At 41.0% G+C, this 18,180-nt stretch overlaps 1 protein-coding gene across 1 annotated transcript in view; it reads right to left on the bottom strand.

The window, feature by feature from the left end:
- Positions 1 to 16,074: 16,074 nt before the first annotated feature.
- Positions 16,075 to 18,180, bottom strand: part of vegfc (vascular endothelial growth factor c) — a 62,314-nt gene continuing 60,208 nt past the window's right edge. The window contains exon 7 of the mRNA XM_071407387.1: positions 16,075 to 17,372. Coding sequence (XP_071263488.1) covers positions 17,261 to 17,372 — 112 coding nt within the window. The 3' untranslated portion in view covers positions 16,075 to 17,260. The remainder of the gene's footprint in view (positions 17,373 to 18,180) is intronic.

Here is an 18,180-nt window from a genome sequence, read left to right as displayed (position 1 = left end):
CTATTGTACATGCAGCAGCTACTCTTCCTGGGGTCCACATAAAATGTACAAATACACGATAATGTACAGAACGATAATAGACTGGAACAACATAAGATATTACATTCAATTCCAAATAAACACATTTTTACTCCAAGAGACAACAAAAATACTATTTATACACTATTCATATATACATATTCGTATTCCTAATATAAAACACAGTTAAATTAGATATTTGGAAGAGGAGAGGCGCTGTGATACACAATGTTTTTTATCCCAGGAAATGCTTTACTTGCTTTTTGTCTGAGTAACCTCTGGTGGCAGAGTATTCCACGATGACATGGCTGTATACGTAACTTAGCAACGCATTGTCTGTTTTTGGTTTGGGTACCGTGAAGAAACCAATAGTGGTGTGTCTGGTGGGGTATGTATGTCTGTTTGAAGTGTACGCAAACAGATTATACAAGTGGTTAGGCATTTTCAACACAAATGTTTCTTATTAAAAAATACAATAAGATTAGTCAATTTCTCCTCAACCTTCAACCATAAAATAATATTTGTATTTACATTTGAGTCATTTAGCCGACGCTCTTATCCAGAGCTACTTACAGTTTATGCATTCATCTTAAGATACTGTAGCTAGGTGGGACAACCACATATCACAGACGATCATGTTGTTGATGTTAGGTCTGTGTGTGTTAGTCATAATGCTCCATTGTTCTTGTCCTGATCCAATGCCACCCAGAGCCCAGAGTGGCACAGTTGGCATTCCAAGCACAAAGCCAAGACCTATTTTGCCAATGGTTGGCAGTGACTAGTACCTCCAGAATGCTACAGCATTGTATGATCCGATCCCCAAAGTCCAAACACAAAGAATAACCCTGGCGATAAAATGTGTAATTCCAAATGGGCTGTTAGGCCCATGCTATTGTACCTACTGTAAATCCCCTAGTATTGAAGTAATAACTGCTGGAACACAAAGCCACAGGAGTTGTTTGCTCTGACCACCAGTCCCTGTGCATTCTCCTGGAAATAACCCCAATGTCACTCATTGTGTCATTGTGTCATGTGTGACTCTTCGTTGGATGACGTCATTCCAGAGTCATTTCTAGAATTCATCTCTTTTTTTTCACTCTCTCAGGTATTTCCTCATTCTGTCTTCCCTGTCGCCGAAATGTAGCACGTAGGTCTGTTCCGTGGACTGAATGGAGGCATAGGTGGTTGACGTAGACCACAGGAGGTTGGTGGCTCCTTAACTGGGGAGGACGGGCTCGTGGTAATGGCTGGAGCGGAATTGGTGGAACGGTAGCAAATACATCGAAGACATGGTTTCCATGAGTTTGATGCCATTCCATTTGCTCTGTTCCACCCATTATTATGAGCCGTCCTCCCCTCAGCAGCCTCCACTGTTTGTGGACATCAAAGCACGTAGAGTAGGAATACCAGAGTAAAACCATTTGTTACATGGCATTTAGAATGAGTTTTCTGCATTCCTTGCGTAGCCACACATTTCATACTGCACCACACGTTCACATTAAAGCCATACATGTAGGCCTATCCACACATTGTGAATTATGTTATCTCTTCAATATGAGTGATTGAATGAGCTTTCCATTTGTTCCCCTCAAATCAAACACATGTAAGTGCACACGTTCTCGCCAGTCCACACACTGTCTGGCATGTATGTCTACTTCTCTCTCCTCCACTCCTTGTTCTGTTACCAGTGTTTTTCCTTATCAGTTGACCTCTGTTGTGTGGTATCAGGAACCCAGACATCCAGTTCTAGGCGTTGGGATTCATTTGCGTCCTGGCAGCCGCCCCGTGTTTCTGTTCTGTTACATGGATATGTTAATTATCTAGCACAACAACGGACTAGGTTCATTTCCAGCAAGTCAGCCATTCAGCCAGTCAGTCAACCAGCCAGCCAGCCAGTCAGCCAGCCAGTCAGCCAGCCAGTCAGTCAGTCAGTCAGTCAGTCAGTCAATTAGCTTGCCAGCGTCAAGTTCAGTCAGTCAGTCAGTCAATCAGCCAGCCAGCATCAAAGGCAGGCAGCACTGAGAGTGTTTCCCCCTCCACCCACCTGAAGACACCCACCATAGTCGGGGTAGTGGTGTGAGGAGGGTCTCCTTGGCTTGAGTTTTACAACCAATTTTACTCAGTAAAGTGAAGTAGACCAGGAACCCAGACATCCAGTTGTAGGCGTTGGGACTCATTTCCGTCCTGGCAGCCACCCCGTGTTTCTGTTCTGTTACATGGATATATTAATTATCTAGCACAACAATGGGCCAGAGTTCATTTCCAGCAAGTCAGTCAATCAGTCAGTTCTTCAGCCAGTCAACCAGCCAGTCAGTCATTCAACCAACCAGCCAGCCAGCCAGCCAGCCAGCCATTCAGCCAGTCAGTTGGTCAATCAGTCAGCCAGTCAGTCAGCCCGTCAGTCTGTCAGTCAATCAACTAGCTAGCCAGCGTCAAATTCAGTCACAGTCAGCCAGCCAGCATTAAAGGCAGGTAGCACTGAGAGTGTTTCCCCCTCCACCCACCTGAAGACACCCACCATAGTCGGTGTAGTGGTGTGAGGAGGGTCTCCTTGGCTTGAGTTTTACAGCCAACTTTACTCAGTAATGTGAAGTAGACCCCTTGCGTGTTATTAAACCACCACAAAGGTTTACAGGAAATTAGGCCGGATGTGTTAAGTGGAATGATGGTCTGGTGCTCACATTGTAAAGTCCTGATGGAGATATCAGGTTAAGTAGAGAACAGTAGACCCACATGCCATCTTTGTATTTGTCATGCCCTGACCGTAGAGATCTTTTTATGTCTCTATTTTGGTTTGGTCAGGGTGTGATTTGGGTGGGCATTCTATGTTCATTTTCTATGTTTTGTATTTCTTTGTTGTTTGGCCGGGTGTGGTTCTCAATCAGAGGCAGCTGTCTATCATTGTCTCTGATTGAGAACCATACTTAGGTAGCTTTTTTCCACATGGTTTTTGTGGGTAGTTGTTTTCTGTTTTTGTGTCTTCACCAGACAGAACTGTTTCGTGTTGTTACATTTTGTTATTTTGTCTCAGTGTTCAGTTTTTTAAATAAATAATCATGAACACTTCCCACGCTGCGCTTTGGTCCACACCTTGTTCATACGACGATCGTTACAGTATTAGCAAGGAATATATTGATGACCCCTTTCCTTAGTTAGTAGACTACCCGCACGAGGCCTCTGTCTGGAACTTGTGTGATGTTTATTAACAATGGCACAGAGGAATGTTTTAAAATCATTATTAAATCAGAATTTAATTTAGAAAAACTGAAATACATGGTTTTCCATTTCAAGCTCATACTACATCGTTTTTCATGGATTGTGTTTTCCCCACCACCAGTCCATTGGACAGACGGTGCCAAAATAACTTTCGTGCCAGCTACATTCACAAACCTGGGCTACATTCCAAATTGCATCCTATTCCCTATATAACGCACTACATTTGACCAGGTCTCAAAGGGCTTCTGTAGGGAAAAGGGTTCCATTTGGCAGGGTTCTCTTGTCCAATTTTAATATCTTCCTGTTAAGGGCTTCTAAAAGCACTTTAAATATCCAGTATCAAATGAATTTGTACCATTATGACTGTGATATTTACACAAATGATCGAATTTTGACGTGAACATAATTGAAACATCTATCTTTTAAGTGTGTTTGATATAAAACAATATTTCTCAAACACCATATTTACTTTGTATTATATCTCATTCAGCTTTTGATTATTTTCTTGGCGTTTCTTCTGTGGACACGAGTAACAAACCGTAGTTTGTTTTGGATAGGCGGCCAATAGTTCTAGTTTTGAATTGACAGGTTTGAGTTTGTGTTCCTCAGTCTATCAGATGTCACTCAGTACTTTATGGAGCTACAAGTAACTGAAATAACATAACAAGTCAACATTTGCTTGTATAACACACTAAACAGGCACATACAGGGCAACTACTGGCTTCTGAACGCAAAGGCTTTGTGAGGGCTGTGAATTTATACCCCTCCACCCTTACACCCACCCTCTCCATTGTTGTCCACTGAGTCAAAGACACACCCCTTTCCTAGCACAGAGACACACACCTATAATGGGAATCTACATCCCCCACACCCCTACACCCCCACCCCTTCACAGAGGTCATAAGTCATCCACAATTTCAATAGCAGGAAGAGCGCATCATAGTAAATAATGGGCACAATGATGGAATATACGGTGTGAACGCTTCGACTGTGCCACAAACGCTTATCTGACAATCAGTAAGACCAAGGCAATTGACACGGTTTCCTTCCCTTGGTGGAGGATATTGATCATCCTTTTAAGAACCTTTTTCGGTGGTTAAGGCGTTTGTTATTGTCAAACCGTCTCCAAGGGGACAACCCGGACAACAAACTATATTCCAAAGACATCCTGTGAAGTTAGATGTATTCATTGGTTTTAGGATGTGGATTGGTTAGTTGCAATGGTGGTTATCTCACATTTGAAAAGATTTGCTTCGTTTTATATATTATCATTTTAATTTGAGACTGGTGTATTTTCCTCCAGGACCTCTGTGTAACCTACAAGGTTCTTGCAAAATATTGAAGTTGAGAATTTAAATTAAAAGCAAAACATCTGGATTGGCCAAACTTCATTTTCAGCAAATTATACAAATCATCAAATATATTATTTTTGTTGATGCAGCCTAATTTTGCAACTCTTCTGTGGCAAAGGTCTTACTGTCAAACAGCGAAACTAAGAATGTTGGTTTTACAATTATGGACAGTAAGGTTTGATGCTGTACTGCCCTTTCTAGTTTGAAATCAATGCTGCGACAAAAGTTTGAATAGCACTGAAAAACAAACTGCAAACTGCAGGTAACTAAGAGGACTTGGAGACTTGTCTCTAAACTCAATGTCTCATGGGATTTGTATTTGTGTCCCATAGAGAAAGTATGACGTCTGTCTCTTGGCTGGAGAGAGAGAGACCTGTGAAACATAAAGGAACATGGATGATTTGTATAACAAACCTGTCACAATTTCCTCCAAAACGCTGACAGAGCTTCTTGTCGGTGGGCGGCTTGTTCCCCTTGATTAGAATGGATGGCCCTCTTCTGCAGTGTGGAAAGGAGCAAAGTGAGGAAAATATGAAGAGGAAGTACAGATGTAGGATCTTAATTAGAGAACTTTCCTACAATGAAGGAAATGTAAAACTTGTAGTGTATTTGAGGTTTAAATAGGCATCTGTAGTTTATAATTTTCACTTTGAAATTTCAGACTTGATTTTACCTTACAAAGGTAAAATCAACCCCTACCCAAAAATTCCCAGGGAATAATAATCAACATAAATAATTCACATTTCCTGTTGCTGCAGGATAACTTTCCTGCTATAGCAAACTGGCTCAAATTAAGGTCCTACATCTGTATGGAAGCTTAGACCAAGGTGTGTGTTAGGATTTAGACTAGGAATGGAAATCCGATCTAGCCTGTGGCATACACAAAGACATCAAAGGTAACTCGGTTAGATAGTTGGAGCCAGTTAGCTGTACCAAGCTTGTGCAAGCTTCTAGTCTTCGTCTCTTGAGCTGGAAGTTCAAATTCTAACACAGCCCAGCAGTATTTTTTGGGGTGTTGCAGTTTGTGGCCATGATGAACATCTGTGTCTCCCCGTGGCGATATTGGCACGTCGAGGCCTACTCAGTCTTTCATGGTTTGCAGAAGGAGTGTGAGAATTAGATTTTAAACGCTGTAGCGAATCAGTCTTCAACATAGTGGACCTCTCCACAATTCCCAACGAAAATACATTTAGACACCCTGCCTGTAACTTAATAGGGTGCTCATGAACCTCTTATAAGAATCTAAATTCACTATTGCTTAAGCTTCCCATGAACCTTAGAAGGGGAGACATAGTACAACTCATGTTTGTTTAAAAAAGCAAGTTAAAGCATTTTCTCCTTTTCAAAAACAGCATACCAACAAGTGTCTGTGACAATTAAGCAATTCCAAAACTTGAGAAAAGCAATCTTTAGGCAGAGACACAAAAGCCTTTCGTTTTCTAGGTAGCGTTCCGTGTTTATGGCTTAAATTGGACTTACTAGCTAATGGGGCGCATGCCATTGATTCTGTTTGAATTTCCATCCAAGTCTAAAAAAGATAATCATTTATGGGGTGCAGAGTGGGCCAGAAAAGGAGTGTTGTGGACAGATGGAAGCTCTCAGATTGATGTGGAAACGCTGGGTCATAACTCAGCTAGAGAGGACTACGATGCACCCCAAAGTCTACAAGCGCTTGAGTTATGGAACGAGGAGAAAACGAAGAGAAAATATTCACTTTTTTGAGAACTTTGAGAACCTTTTGTTCGTCCTAAAAGGGGTGCCAGTGAATTTTGTATGCATGTAGTTGAAATAAAATGATTGGAGGACATGTTTATCTGGGACTGTGGGTGGCAATTACGGTTAAAATGAAGCGCAACTGGCAATTACGGTTAAAATGAAGCGCAACTGGCAATTACGGTTAAAATGAAGCGCAACTGGCAATTACGGTTAAACTCATGTTCATACCCTCTTGCTTTAGTGAGTGACATTACTGATATAATGGCAGAACTATACTGTCACTTCCCTGTCACCAGCACGCACCCCATTACATATACAATAGAACCTACTACTGTATAGGCTTTCTTTATGGATAGGATTCATATATTCTAATTGGTGCCCATTCTTTGGATGAATTGTTGCCAAATCAGAGTTTTTTTCCCCAGTTTTAGTAGTAGTAGTATTGGAAAAAGCTGGATCCTCACTAGTTCCTCACTGTAGTCAGGCAGGCACACTGCTGGAGTTGACCTAGAGTTCAGGAGTCAGGGATCCATTGCTGAGAAGGTCATCTCAGTTAGCATCACCAGTGTGTGGCCTATGAGAACATAGAGCTACAAACCACCCATAAACACAGCGGAGTCTGTTGGGTATAACTCCGTTTGCGTGATCTATGGACCACTTGAGAATATGGTCAGATGGCTTTACACCTTGAGAGGAAGTAAGACTGAATCATAGCTGAGTGGACAGAAGATTTTTGGATTTGATGAAAGATGTATGTTTTGGTAAGAAAACGGAATGGTTGTTGTGATTGTCTAGCCGTGCCACAAATACACTTTCTAGTAATCTGTTTTAAGTACTCTGTGCTGTTTTTCTCCCCTATGAAAACAATGGTTAATTAAATTCATATCTACAATTGTTTTACACTGACACAAATGAGAATTGCAAGTGAAAATAAAAACGTGTTCAGTTCCAACTTTGTTTGCTTAACTTGTGTTACTTACAGGATACCGAAATTGGGCTCCAGTGACTTTAGTGCCTGTGAGAAACTGTCTGAGTAGTAAGGTTGGAACAGAGTAACGTCTCTGTCTCTATTCTCTTCTAGTCAGTCTAAACAATCAGTGGTCTTCCTCAGCTGTCTCTTGGAGCCATTTACGCTGAGGAGCAACATCACCGCATCATTTAAATGGGCAGAAACTCTGAGAAAACGGTGGGGTTCTGCCGCCTCTCACCGGACGTCTCGTTTAAAAAGCTATCCGTGGTGGGAAACACTAAACAGATGTAGTGTATTGTTTCTATGGTGGAAACGTAACAGTACACACAGTGAATATTGGACCAGTAATGATGCATTTCAATACTCATCCTTTACCCCGCTACTAATTGCTAAGCAATGACAAGACAACTTTTTGAGTTTTTGAGTTTGAGTTTACACAGCAATAGCAAGATCGAATGCATTTAAGTGAAGGGTATTCTAAGAAGATGAAGAAAGACTCATTTGAAAAATGTCCAAATATATTATATCGTTATCATGAAAGCGCCAAGTCTGTAAAGGAAAAAATGTATAAGATTAAAACAACCAATTACAGCCAAATCAAACAATTCAACAGTTGGGAAAAATATGTCAAGACAGGACAGAAGAACTTCTGCTACACAAAATTAGAGTAATATCCTGTTTACTTTTCTTTGACTTGTTTCAACAGTGTTCTGTGTACCTTGTGGTGGGGTTGAATTTGGTGCTGCCCCTCTTCGTCTTGATGTGACTAGTGTTTTTGTTTGCTCTGTAACCCGATTATTGGCTTGGTGTGGACCACCAACTCTCTCGCTCTGTCCATTCCTCACATGCTGGACCTTTCCTTCTCAGCATAACAACACATCCCCGTGGGTTTTAGAGAGACTAGCATGCCTAATCCATTACTCAGTCAACCAGTCACCGTAACAGTGTCCCTAATCAAGGTCCTTGAATACCCCTCTGTCGGTTTTACTAGCCATCTCTGATTTGGTTTCTCTGTCTAGACTCTTTACCTATTCAACTGTTTCTGAGGGACCCACGTCTGACATCAATCACTGTTATTAGTCTATAATACTACTAAATTAACAATAATTATCCATTTCCGACAGCGGATTTTAGAGATGGATGGAGCCAAAGAACAGAGCACCAACTGTTGGTCAAGGGTCTAAATTGTCAGGGCGAATTGTGCAGTTTCAGTTTCTGTTAAGATGCTGTCTTTTTACAGTGAAACTGTGAGTCATAATTTACTGCGGGTTTCAAACGTCATAATCACACGACCGAGTTACCAAAGGAAACTGTGCCTCTTTGAGATTTGAACAACCAAGCCGTGTTGACGTGACGATAAGGAATATAGCAAGCTCTTTGAGAACTCTGCATACGACACATACAACATACAACATCACCAGGCACATCCTGTAGGAATGGACCCCGAGCAGTAGGCTTTCTGAGGTCCAGTAATCAGAGAATGTGTGCTGGTGGGAGCGAGTGTGTTGTAATTATTGACTTCTTTTCTGTACAGGTGGACGTATGGACGTTTTCATTGCAGAGAGAAAAACACACCCAGTCTCCCACTTGGTCATTTCCACATCCTCCCTTTCTTGCCTTAAGATCCATTTTTCATTACTACTTAATGGTTTCCCTTTCCCACAGCCTAAATAAACACTAACCATTAGAAAAAGCTTATGCTCACCCTGGCTGGCCTCAACACACACACACACACACACACACACACCCTCTGATAGGGCTCAAGGTACTCTGACTCTCAGGGTGTTGGAACTCTCCCACATTTGATTTGACTTGTACCTGTTGGCGTTCAACATATATCTTTCTTTCAATTGATTTCAATCCAAGTTATTTTATGACTGTCAGATATATGGGATTGTAAAAAGGCAGGGGATGGGAAAATATGTTGTTTTTGTTATGAGGTGTGTGAGAAAAAATGATGCGGGTTTTAGTTCTACCGCAGTATGTAATGCGGTCATAGCTTTCTTTCGCCTAGGAACCACTTGGTAGGCGATTGTAGCTAGTATATACTGGTACATTTCTCCTGTTGATTGTTGAGTGGTTGTAGAAGAAAATGACTGTGGTCAGAGTACTAAGACAGGAAGAGGGTGAGGTCCAGAGACAGGAGTAGTCAGGCCACTGGGGGGTGGAGGAAACTTTGACCTGATCTAGGATCAGTTCTAGATCATAAGAAATAAGATTATATGGAAAGCGGGGACCTGATCCTAAATCAGCACTCCTACGCTATTAGAATACAGGCCCAGGACTATTCAACAGAGGAGAGAAAGAGAAGTGAGGGCCGGGTATTGTTCCGCATAACGTACGATTCATTTGAATTCCAAACTCTTTCTATAAGACCCCTGTGGATATTGCTGACGAATTGTGGACGGCCCAGTTCCTCATGAAATGTACCGTTTCATACATTAATAACACAAAAGTCCCATTTTGATCCAAATTCCGACAACTATCAGCTTGAGAGAGATCAATATTAGAGCAACCTTATGAGTCGTTTATGTCACTCATTTTCTAAAGGAACATGAACCATAAAACAATAGCAGAACTACACATCCCGGCCAGATCCATAAACCCACGGAGAGACAGAGGATACGTCCCAAAGGGAATTCTATTTCCTAGGTAGTGCACTATGCGCCCTGGTCAAAAGTAGTGCACTATATAGGAAATAGGGTGCCATTTGGTACGCACCCAAAGAGAACAATGGTCTTTTCCAACACGTCACATAACAGCCAAACACTAACATGATTTATGAGTTCTGAGAAGACAGAAAGACACAGAGTCTGTTTCCCATACCTGTCACTCAATCTATATCTGATTCCAAGTACATGTCACTGGGATACACGTTCACATCAGCGCATTGTAGTGGACGATACCAAATGGCAGGATTGTTGTTGTAACTGGAATGCAGTCAATGTAGCTAATGTGTGTGTGTGTGTGTGTGTTTGTGTACGTGTGTGTGTGTCTGTGTCTGTGTGTGTGCATTGATGTGTGTGTGTGTGCATTGGTGTGTGCGTGTGTGTGTGTGCTGTAGACATTAGGATAATCCTACAGAAAAATAAAATATAAGAATAGACCACAGAGTTTGGACTGAGGTGAAAGCCAGACCTCTCTGGTGGGCTGAGCGGGTGGTGTGTTCCCTAATCAGCTGTGAAAATAAGCTTCACCTCAACAGCTGTTTTAAAGGCAAACAGTACAGACAACAGACCCCTCAGACGCCATAATAACTCCATAACCATAATCCAGTTTGTGTTTAACGGTAATCTGAGAATGAGTTACTTAAGAAGTAAATCATAATGGATATATGTGTGGACATCAACTCTCGTACAGTATGTTACTGGCTACGGGCCGTACAGTTTTGACAGTGTTCCATTTGGCCTCAGTAATGCACCAGAGGTTAGTTATCAGCGCGTTACAAAGATGAATAATCGTTTTTAGGATCATTTCTAGTTGATTGTCGAATTAAAATGAATTTTGAGGAACACATCCCCTTATGACCAAAAGGCTTTTTGGTTGAACTATTTGCTGGCTAACGATGTAGCCTGTAACTATTGGCGGACTAACATTATATCCTGAAACCTTGGCCAGGTGGAAGATCTGCCGGTGACTGATAGAAGTTTAGGGGAACAGAAGAAGTACAAGGTGTAAGATCCATAAGGTAGACTTAACCTAACCTAAAGCTCAGCAGTTCCTCTGTCCGTACCTTCCTGTGAAACAGGGAAGCACTATTCCAGTAGCCCCTCTAGTTAAAACCTTCTACAAGGTTCTGTTGCTATTTAACATACTGGCAACTTGACAGACATGTGTGTAGTATTACACCACACCTGACCAACATGATATACAGTTGAAGTCGGAAGTTTACATACACTTAGGTTGGAGTCATTAAAGCTCGTTTTTCAACCACTCCACACAATTCTTGTGAACAAACTATAGTTTTGGCAAGTCGGTTAGGACATCTACTTTGTGCATGACACAATAACATTTTCCAACAATTGTTTACAGACAGATTATTTCACTTATAATTCACTGTATCACAATTCCAGTGGGTCAGAAGTTTACATACACTAAGTTGACTGTGCCTTTAAACAGCTTGGAAAATTCCAGAAAATTATGTCATGGCTTTAGAAGCTTCTGATAGGCTAATTGACATAATTTGAGTCAATTGGAGGTGTACCTGTGGGTGTATTTCAAGGCCTACCTTCAAACTCAGTGCCTCTTTGCTTGACATCATGGGAAAATCAAAAGAAATCAGCCAAGACCTCACAAAAAAATTGTAGACCTCCACAAGTCTGGTTCATACTTGGGAGCAATTTCCAAACGCCTGACGGTACCACGTTTATCTGTACAAACAATAGTATACAAGTATAAACACCATGGGACCACGCAGCCATCATAACGCTCAGGAAGGAGACGCGTTCTGTCTCCTAGAGATTAATGTACTTTGGTGCGAAAAGTGCAAATCAATCCCAGAACAACAGCAAAGGACCTTGTGAAGATGCTGGAGGAAACAGGTACAAAAGCATCTATATCCACAATAAAACAAGTCCTATATCGACATAACCTGAAAGGCCGCTCAGCAAGGAAGAAACCACTGCTCCAAAACCACCATAAAAAAGCCAGACTACGTTTTGCAACTGCACATGGGGACAAAGATCATACTTTTGGGAGAAATGTCCTCTGGTCTGATTAAACAAAAATAGAACTGTTTGGCCATAATGACCATCGTTATGTTTGGAGGAAAAAGGGGGAGGCTTGCAAGCCGAAGAACACCATCCCAACCGTGAAGCGCTGGGGTGACAGCATCATGTTGTGGGGGTTCTTTGCTGCAGGAGGGACTGGTGCACTTCACAAAATAGATGGCACCATGAGGGAGGAAAATTATGTGGATATATTGAAGTAACATCTCAAGACATCAGTCAGGAAGTTAAAGCTTGGTAGCAAATGGGTCTTCCAAATGGACAATGACCCCAAGCATACTTCCAAATTTGTGGCAAAATGGCTTAAGGACAACAAAGTCAAGGTATTGAAGTGGCCATCACAAAGCCCTGACCTGAATCCCATATAAAATGTATGGGCGGAACTGAAAAAGCGTGTGCGAGCAAGGAGGCCTAAAAACCTGACTCAGTTACACCAGCTCTGTCAGGAGGAATGGGCCAAAATTCACCCAACTTATTGTGGGAAGCTTGTGGAAGGCTACCTGAAACATTTGACCCAAGTTAAACAATTTAAAGGCAATGCTACCAAATACTAATTGAGTGTATGTAAACTTCTGACCCACTGGGAATGTGAAGAAATAAATAAAAGCTGAAATAAATCCTTCTCTCTGCTATTATTTTGACATTTCACATTCTTAAAATAAAGTGGTGAACCTAACTGACCTAAGACGGAATTTTTACTCGGATGAATTGTCAGGAATTGTGAAAAACTGAGTTTAAATGTATTTGGCTAAGGTATATGTAAACTTCCGACTTCAACTGTATATAGTATTAAAAACTGCGTGGTTCGAGCCCTGAATGCTGATTGGCTGACAGCCGTGGTATATCAGACCATATACTACGGGTATGACAAAACATAAATTTTTACTGCACTAATTATGTTGGTAACCAGTTTAAAATAGCAATAAGGCACCTCAGGGTTTGTAATATATGGCCAATATACCACGGCTAAGGGCTGTGTCCAGGCACTCTGCGTTGCGTCGCACATAAGAACAGCCCTTAGCCGTGGTATATTGGCCATGTATCACAAACCCTGAGGTGCCTTATTGCTATTTTAAACTGGTTACCAACATAATTAGAGCAGTAAAAATGTATGTTTTGACATATTGTGGTGTACGGTCTGATATACTACGGCTGTCAGCCAATCAGCATTTAGGGCTGGAACCACACAGTTTATATATAGTAGTGCACCACAGTGCACCACACCTGACAGCCATGTACCATACATTACACTGGATTAGTGAGAGGGGCTAAGTAGAGCAATAATAAATAACATGACTAACGCAGGCCTTGTTCACCACAGGAGACCTGGCCCTGGCACTAACAGCAGACAGACACAGAACACATAACTCAGCCCAGATGTAGCCAGGTCACTCAGGTGTGTTAGAACTACTACACAGCCTGACAATGAGACTGGAACGGTTTCATAATGATTTTAGGCCATGAGCACTGCACTCAGACCACACTCCACACAGACCACACACAGAGAGAGACCTCGATGTAGACGGTGTCACATATCGCATGCTTGTATAAATGTTATTCGTATTTTAGACTACCCCGAGATTTTTTATTCTCAATGTGATCTAGTTCATATCAATGTATGTTTCCTATACGATTATAGATTATTATTTTTTTACCACAGTCTTTGTAAATTTTCTACCTAAACACACCGTGTTCAATGTCTGGAACTGTAGAACAGACCGACTAAACAAGACCCTGGTTTGTTTAGACGGCTGTCTGCTCCATCCTGCAAAGTGTTTTTGTTTCCCGCTCGGCATAACACACCAATACCAAACAAAGGCCTGATCCCGTTCCCGTGGCGACCCACTTTAATACAGTGGAATGTAAACTTTAATCGTTGACCGCGAAAGTCAAAGAAGGGTTAAATCAGTGAGACAATGTTTTTTCTCTTTCAGCTTTCTTTCTTTCCTCTGTGGATGCGATGGCTGTTTCTGGTTTTCTGTCTGTTTCACGGTCCACAGTCCCACATGTTCTGTCCGACTCCTTCTGAGGTGAACCAATGGGAAAACCATTTGGACGGAATTCAGAGACAGAGCGTGTTCTACCATGTCATTGGAAAGCCCTGTTTCTGGAAAGGAAGGAACTTACTTTGAACATACAGACATACTTTGAACAGACATATATACAGTACCAGTCAAAAGTTTGGACACACCTACTCATTCAAGGGTTTTTCTTTATTTAGACTATTTTCTACATTGTAGAATACTAGTGAAGACATCAAAACTATGAAATAACAGATTGGAATCATGTAGTAAACAAAAAAGTGTTAAACACATATAATTTAGATTTTATATTATTCAAAGTAGCCACCCTTTGCCTTGATCACAGGTTTGCACACTCTTGGAATTCTCTCAACCAGCGTCTGGATTAAGATAACAAGTCCGGATAAAGATAAACAGTCTTGATTAATATAAAGAGTCTGGATAAAGAGTCTGGGTTGAAGATAAAGAGTCTGGGTGGAAGATAAAGAGTCTGGGTGGAAGATAAAGAGGCTGGATGGAAGATAAAGAGTCTGGATAATGATAAAGAGTCTGGATAAAGATAAAGAGTCTGGATAAAGATAAAGAGTCTGGGTGGAAGATAAAGAGTCTGGATAAAGATAAAGAGTCTGGATGGAAGATAAAGAGTCTGGGTGGAAGATAAAGAGTCTGGATAAAGATAAAGAGTCTGGATAAAGATAAAGAGTCTGGATAAAGATAAAGAGTCTGGATAAAGATAAAGAGTCTGAATGGAAGATAACGAGTCTGAATGGAAGATAACGAGTCTGGATGGAAGATAACGAGTCTGGATGGAAGATAAAGAGTCTGGATGGAAGATAAAGAGTCTGGATAAAGATAAAGAGTCTGGATAAAGATAAAGAGTCTGGATAAAGATAAAGAGTCTGAATGGAAGATAACGAGTCTGGATAAAGATAAAGAGTCTGGATAAAGATACAGAGTCTGGATAAAGATAAAGAGTCTGGATGGAAGATAAAGAGTCTGGGTGGAAGATAACGAGTCTGGATAAAGATAAAGAGTCTGTGTGGAAGATAAAGACTCTGGATAAAGATAAAGTCTGGATAAAGTGTAACAGAGAGTGAATAGGTGGAGGTAATGGAGGTAATGGAGGTAAAGTGCTCCAGATGTTTTACACTGGTGAAGTGAACAATGGTTAAGGGGTGAGGGTTGGGGGTTCAAGAGAACAAGGGCCCACCTGGTGTGTAAATAAGAAAGAGGTGGAGCTCTATTTAACTGGGGAGATAAGCCCCTTTCTACCTCTCACCCCTCCCCTCCCAATGGAACTATGAATGTATGGCATTATTGGGGGGCTATGCACTTTGAAATACTTTATAACGTAATGAGTGGTACCTCTAGTAGTTGAGGTAGGCCCAAAATGGTAATGTCCAGGAATATGGCATGCACACACACACACACACAGACACACACACACACACAAAGACAAAGACAAACACACACACACACACACACACACACACACACACACACACACACACACACACACACACACACACACACACACACACACACACACACACACACACACACACACACACACACACACAGGCACAGACGCACAGCAACAACAACAACAACAACAACAACAACAACAAAAACATACACATCACAATAACACTGATGCATTGGCGTGGGACAAGAGCAGCAAATGATTTACTATATTTACAGTGCTCAGACGAAAAGTGTGTTTGAATATCAGGTGGCCCCAGGCCAGTTCCAAAGCTCATAAATACACATTTATTAAGTGCCATCTGTGGTCTTTCACATACCAACCCGGTGGCTAGCTTGCATATCCATGTCAAGATAAACGCGTTCCAACTCTCCAGTTGAAATAAGCCAAAACCCACAGTCCATCTATCTTGCCTTCCCTTCCGCCCAAACGCTTTGCTGCGTCCATTTCTAGTTTCTCTGCACACAAGACAAAAGACAGGACAAGTAAAAAGGAACTATTTGCTTCCACATAATCGATCAACCGTCGGTCAGTTACATCAGTCCAATCACTGACTCAGAATAGCTGTGCGTCTTGCGAAATCGGTGATTTATTTTCCAGTAGAAAAACATAGGAACAATACAAATACAGTCGACGTAGAAAATGACCGTGACATACTTCAACACTATAACAACAACTCAACCTGCTCTTCTTTATACCCATACGGAGTGAGCACCTTAGAAACAATCTGTGTAACCATTTGTCCTTAGCCCGTTGTCTCTTTCATGGTAGACTTTGAAACATCCATTCACTTGTCCAATGAGTTTTGGTCAGAAGATTAGGAGCATTCTCATACTGGTCTTCATACTGCTGTACTGTAGACTGGATATCCTTGTCCATTTTGCTGATTTGGGTTCTCCATAGTAGTAGTATTCATTCATTGACAAGGCAGGATTCATGTATTAGTTCACGGTATCCCTTCCTTGGAGGTCTCCTACTGGTGATTTCCATTCATAGGATATCCTCATGTCATAAAATGGGCCAAACCTGGGAAAACGTATGGCCCTATCATCATGATCCTAGAACTGAGAGTCCAATGTTAGTATTGCTGGTGAGGTGGTTGACCAAAGATAAAAGTGATATATAGTATATTTTCAAGTATCTAACATAAATGTGTATGCTGTGGATGGCAGTTCAGAAATGACATGCTATTTTGGGTTAATTCATAATGGAAATTTAAATTACATTTTTGTTGTGTAAATATAGCCTGCCATAAGATCATAATTGTAAGATAAGTGTGTACTTTAGTTATTTACAATCAGTAACTACAATTCAATATGATAAACTAGATTAGAAATAAGTTAACAATATACAACTTTAATTTTAAAGAGGCATCACATGATACACACATATTGATCACAGTGTATTTTCTTGGAAAGGTTGAAATTGCAATAAACAAAGAAATTGCAAACATTTAGTGGCAATAAATTATATAATCAATATCTGACGTACGAATATCAAAAAAATACAAAATTGCTCCCCATCCTTCAGTCTTTTCATTAGATCCTCTCATGATATTTGGGGTTCACATCAATATGTCCATAATATGTCCCAAGTGCCACTTTATAATTCCAAAGTAGCCCACAAACTCTGTGTCCTTTCAACCCTTTCCCGACCTAGGTCCAGGCTAGGTACTTCTCCACATGATTGCGGCTAGCATAATAGATTATAATCATTATAATCGGCTAGCAGGTCAGCTGCATAATGTGAACTCAAAGTTAATCCTGTCTTCTCCAGTATGTTGGTACGCATCGGCAGACCTCCTCGCTGAAGTAAAAACCTGATGCACAGCGCCGATTCCTCCGCACGTCACACGGTGGTCCGTAGCAACTACGTAGGGGAAGACAAAGACGATTCATGTTAAAGGGACATTTAAAAAATTCATAATCTCCAGCACCACCCCAACATCAACATCAATTTCCCAACATATGGGAAAATGTCGTGTTTCTATGTTTTGTAGTAAAAAAAGGAAGATGTGTTTCCAATGACATCATCATCCAATTAGATGACTATTAGTAGACAATTAGTAGGCAAATAGTAGGCATTGCTCATAGTTGGTTAAAATCACATGATGCACACCGATGATGTCATTGGAAACACTTACGTTCCTCTATATTTTTTACAACAAAACACAGAAACGCGCCATTTTCAGACATGTTCATGTTGGGGTGGTGCTGGAGATGATGAATAGGAAGTTGCATTTTTTGTAAATTTCCCTTTAAATCATGTAATGTGCAGGAGTTCTAACCATATATATAACCACAGGTTTATTACTCCATTCTGGCATACTCTTTCTTTTAATATTTGTCCTACTAGGGACAACCTCTTACTCAGTATATGTTAATGGTATGGCATCGATATAAGGAAGTCCCTCAGGTGTCTGACAAAAACTCCCTCAGTTGGGGTCGAAATCAATAACACACATTTTCTTCAGGAAATTAACCTTTTCTAGTAAGTTTGGTATCAAATAAAAACAGGAATAAACGAAAACTGATTCTATTCTATCTGCCGTGTTCCCGACATTGGATCCTTACTGCAGATGGATAGTCATAAATCATATTAACGTGGGTTTACAAGGGGTCACCATAGTGGGTTGTGGGTTGTTCCTTCAGGCAGGGGGAACTAGCAGTTAACTTAC

Source organism: Salvelinus alpinus, chromosome 6 (assembly GCF_045679555.1).
Source record: "Salvelinus alpinus chromosome 6, SLU_Salpinus.1, whole genome shotgun sequence".
Lineage (NCBI taxonomy): Eukaryota > Metazoa > Chordata > Actinopteri > Salmoniformes > Salmonidae > Salvelinus > Salvelinus alpinus.
The sequence above is the reverse complement of the archived record's forward strand: the minus strand, read 5'-3'. Positions and strand labels throughout refer to the sequence as shown.